This window comes from Micrasema longulum, unplaced genomic scaffold (assembly GCF_059751315.1).
Source record: "Micrasema longulum isolate JH-2025_06_02 unplaced genomic scaffold, ASM5975131v1 h1tg001113l, whole genome shotgun sequence".
Taxonomy (NCBI): domain Eukaryota; kingdom Metazoa; phylum Arthropoda; class Insecta; order Trichoptera; family Brachycentridae; genus Micrasema; species Micrasema longulum.
The window spans coordinates 484,046-488,179 of NW_028278301.1; the positions used below are offsets into that span (position 1 = coordinate 484,046).

Consider the following 4,134-nt stretch of genomic DNA (forward strand, 5'->3'; position numbering starts at 1 on the left):
TTAAATATCCTTGATTTCTGCGTTAGCTGTGTATATGTAACGAAGTAACGCAAAATACTTATAAGATGTATTGAGAATCTGAAAATGTAATAATCGATTAGTATCATTGGATCTCCCCAGCCCTAATAATGGAAGTGCCAAAGAATCTTCCCAACCCTTATTTAAAAATCAAAGTGTCACAAAATCTTCCCAATATCCTTACATTTCAATTTTGAAAATGGAATTGCAGTCATAAATTTATTTGCATATTTGTTCCTTACCGATGCGAAACTTTTCAAATTGAGTTGGAACATTTTCCCGGCAGTGATAATAGTTGGGAATTTCGCTCGTGACATGAATATTCTCATTGTTCGTTTGAAATTTTCCGAGCAATCCATCCACATGGTACTATAAATCGCCCGGTTTAAATATTCGGTCTGAAAAAAAGAAATTAAGTGACATTGAAAAAAAACTTAGAAATAATACTGCAGTTTTTACATATACTATAAGTGAGCCCCTGACTGTCAAATCAAATCATCGAAAGGGTCCAGAGTTTCAAATACCTGCGGCGTAATCACAAATGATTATCGACGTGCTTAAAAACATGCTAAGCATTTGAACGATTACAATGAACAATAATGAATATGCTTAAGTTATCGCGGTCATAAGTCAACGCGTGTGTAATCTCTTAAAAAATGTTTATTTTAATTCAGGTGAATCTCTTCACAACAATACAGGTTTCAGCTCTTTGACTTCACTAAAATAAACAGATGGAAGAATTGAAGAAATATGGATGTTAAAACATAGGCAAAATGGTGAATGTTACAGTGTGTAAAGTGGCCACTTAAACCAGCCAATGACAGGTCATAAGCCCTGTAAATGCCTTGACTTCCATATTCCCTTATTTAAGGTATTTTCCATCCCTGTTGTAATTTGTTAATCTTAATGACCCCCGAGGGGGTGATATCCAGTCTTTTGTCTATGAACATTTGGACAAACTCAAATATTGTAATATGATGTAAGTTAATTTAAATGAAATAAAAAACGATAGAAGTTTATGGGAAGAGACATTTTTAATTGTGTAAGCAATTTTGAAGAAACGCCTGTTTTTACCCTTGTCATTACTTCATTTCCAAACCAACACAGCAAGAATATTTCGGAAAGCATAGTCGTCAAGTACGAAGCAACTGCTATCAATTTAAACGGCTGCTCTCTTGGGGTGACCTAAAAGAAGACATTTAAAACATCAATAATTAAGACCAAAAGATGGAACATTAAAAATTATTATATTAATATTAAACTAGCAGCTTAAATCTGATATGCTTAAATCTATTTTAATGAAAGTTGGCTGTTGGCGCACTTTAACTTTTTCGTAACAAATTTAGTGCATTTTTGAACCTATTGAGACTACGCATTAAGATCAGCTCCATCCATCCATCCTTCCAACCATCGACAACTCTATTGCTCAGGAAATGCTTCCGTGGATTTGGATTGAATCTCGTGTTCTCCAGCTCTCGACTGTGGTCCAGACTGTGGCCTCGAAGACGAGCATCTTGTTTAAGCTGGAACATGGGATACAAATTTGGGCAGCTATAGTGACTGTTAAGGATCTTGTATGTCTCTATCAGGTCACGCCGTTACTGCAGCGTTGTGAACTATTTAGAACTAACTCAAATTAATGGTTGATTATAATCTATTTGGATAATTTATAAATCATCTCACCGTCGCTGTACAATAAATACATATCCCAGCGTGTCTTGCAGCTACAGAGCGCACGGATGGTGAGAAATCTGGCCCCCATTGAAATATTTTTTTAATTTGACTAATGAATAATTTGGTTATTTTAAATGACATTAAAACAACTTTTTTCTCTATTTAACTTAACCCCGACCTATCCTAACCAAACCTAGCTTCACATAACAAAATAAATAATTATTTTCAAACCTTTATTTATAAAAATTTTATTTTTCATTTAACTTTAACAAAATCTTAATTGTACATTGGCGGGCTTATTGCCAAATGGCAATTTCATCCAACCAACCAACAAAATAAACGTTTTATTTCTATTATTCAAGTAAAAAAACATATTCATTAAAAAATTAAGGTAAAAAAAGCATAAGATATTAAAAAACAGAAATAAATGTATTTATGTATAAATTACCTTAAATCAATACCATTACTCAACGGGAAAAAGGAAAAAAGAGGAAAGAGGAAAGGAGGAGAGATTCAAGAAGAGAAGGGAGATGTTACTTCAGACGTGATTTTAACAGGGATAATGTAGTAACATCTTTGATGGTGGATGGGAGATGATTTCACAGTCGAGCGGCATGGACATCTTATGAGTAAGAGAAGAAAGAGGAATTGTGGATAGGTATTAAGAGAGTGCTTTGAGAATTAGAACAAAGAGATAAACCATGAACTTATAAGCGTTGAAATTTTTCATTAGTAAAAGTACATTAAACATAAGTGAAAGCGAGTGATAGTCTCTCCGCTGTCTAATTTTGAGCCATTTCAGTTGCCTACGATAGTCAGAAATGTGGTCATATTTCCTAAAACCAAAAATATACTTTATGCATGTTTGTACATTTTCTTATTATATTATTTCACTTTATTTATTAAAACAAAAAAATCCTACATAGGCATGGCCTGTGCGTGGGTATACTAAATCTCGAATAAATTGTGAAATCTATGGTGTAGAATGTGTAGATGTATATATAAATATTAAAAAAAGACTTGTAAAATAAAAAGTTACATTCATTTTGTTTTTTTTTTAAGTACGAGTAAGTGGAAAATACGAGAGTAAGAAATAGAAAAATAAAAAAAAGATGTAGAGACGAAAAAGAAATAAAATTAACGCAGATAATTAAATTAATAAAAATTACGAAGGCAAAGAAAAAGTTTGGAAAATAAATCATTAACATTAAAGGCTAAGTTCAGATGACCGCGCGGCGCCGCGCGTCGACGCGCGGGGGTAGCATTCACATGACAGGATGTGTACGCGCGGCAGTCTGGCATCAAGAATGAGTCTTCGCTACTCATTTTTATTTTATCTATATGAACCTACCGGCCCCGTATACATCGCAATCTTTAAACCTGCGGGCTCGTGCCGCCCTGAAAGGCCGTCGATTACGATCTTTCGACTTTATTTAGCGGAACTAAGGGGCGCTGGATTGACGTGGGAGAGGCGAAAATACTGGCTGGGGATAGGGTCTCCTGAAAGCAACTGGTGATATCCACATGCTTCACTTAAGAGCGGATGTGGAATAAAAGAAGAAACTGTTGGCTATGAAAAAAATTATGTCAATCAGTCGCTCCGTTGCAACGTGGAAGAAGATTACATTTTTTCACTAAGAATTTTCTGTAGAGAGGGTTATTTTTTTTGGAATAAAAAGTAATTTAAAACACTTCTCACCTCTTTGACTATCCTTACGCAAAATATCACGTTAATCAGTTGCTCTGTTGCGACGTGAATGAAGAACAAACAATCAGACAAACACAATTTCACATTTATAATATTGGTCTAGAAATTAAAAATTATGAATTCTTACCACTACAAGTTGAATTCCACTACAGCATATGACCACTCCACTAACAATATACTGAAAACATATTGATACGTTGAAAAAATCTTGCACGTCCTTGATATATCTAAAAATGTAAATATGTCCATATTACAAACAAGTCGAATCTCGTATTACGCCATCAAATAAGATTGAAAACCTCAGCCATAGAATTATAATTGTCCAGAAACCGCGTACAGCACGATGTTGGTGTTCTAAAGTGTATTTATTACACGGCAGTAATGGCGGTGATGAGTTGAACTGACTGCACTTGGACTACATACTGAAACTGAGTGACTGAGTTGAGCTGACGTAGTTGGGCTGACTCTTTGGGCTGGCTTGCTTGGGCTGACTGAGCGTTACCACACCCTGTAGTATATTTATAGGCCACGTACCTTTCTTCTTCATGTTTCCATGGCGTGAATGTACCGCGGAACGTTGCTCTTATGTAGACGGACGTTTTATGTGGAATACTGTTAGTCTTGAAAAATATAATGTATTATATTCAATTAAAAATGATGACTTGCTTCATCAGTCATTGCTCTATATTTCAGATGCAATCAATAGAATTATAATAGCCCAGAAACAACGTATG

At 34.8% G+C, this 4,134-nt stretch overlaps 1 protein-coding gene across 1 annotated transcript; it reads right to left on the minus strand.

The window, feature by feature from the left end:
* Positions 1-3,058, minus strand: LOC148276978 (odorant receptor 10-like). The gene is made up of 4 exons (XM_088233501.1): positions 3,044-3,058; positions 1,093-1,203; positions 261-416; positions 1-78 (listed from the first exon to the last, which is right to left on the minus strand). The coding sequence occupies exons 1-4, from the start codon at positions 3,056-3,058 to the stop codon at positions 1-3; spliced, it is 360 nt and encodes a 119-aa protein (XP_088089627.1).
* Positions 3,059-4,134: the final 1,076 nt, after the last annotated feature.

Coding starts and splice junctions, on each gene's coding strand:
- LOC148276978 (XM_088233501.1), bottom strand. Junction 417..1,092: donor GAAATGAAGTAATGACAAGG/GTAAAAACAGGC, acceptor TCTTTTTTTCAG/ACCGAATATTTAAACCGGGC. Junction 79..260: donor ATTTGAAAAGTTTCGCATCG/GTAAGGAACAAA, acceptor TTACATTTTCAG/ATTCTCAATACATCTTATAA.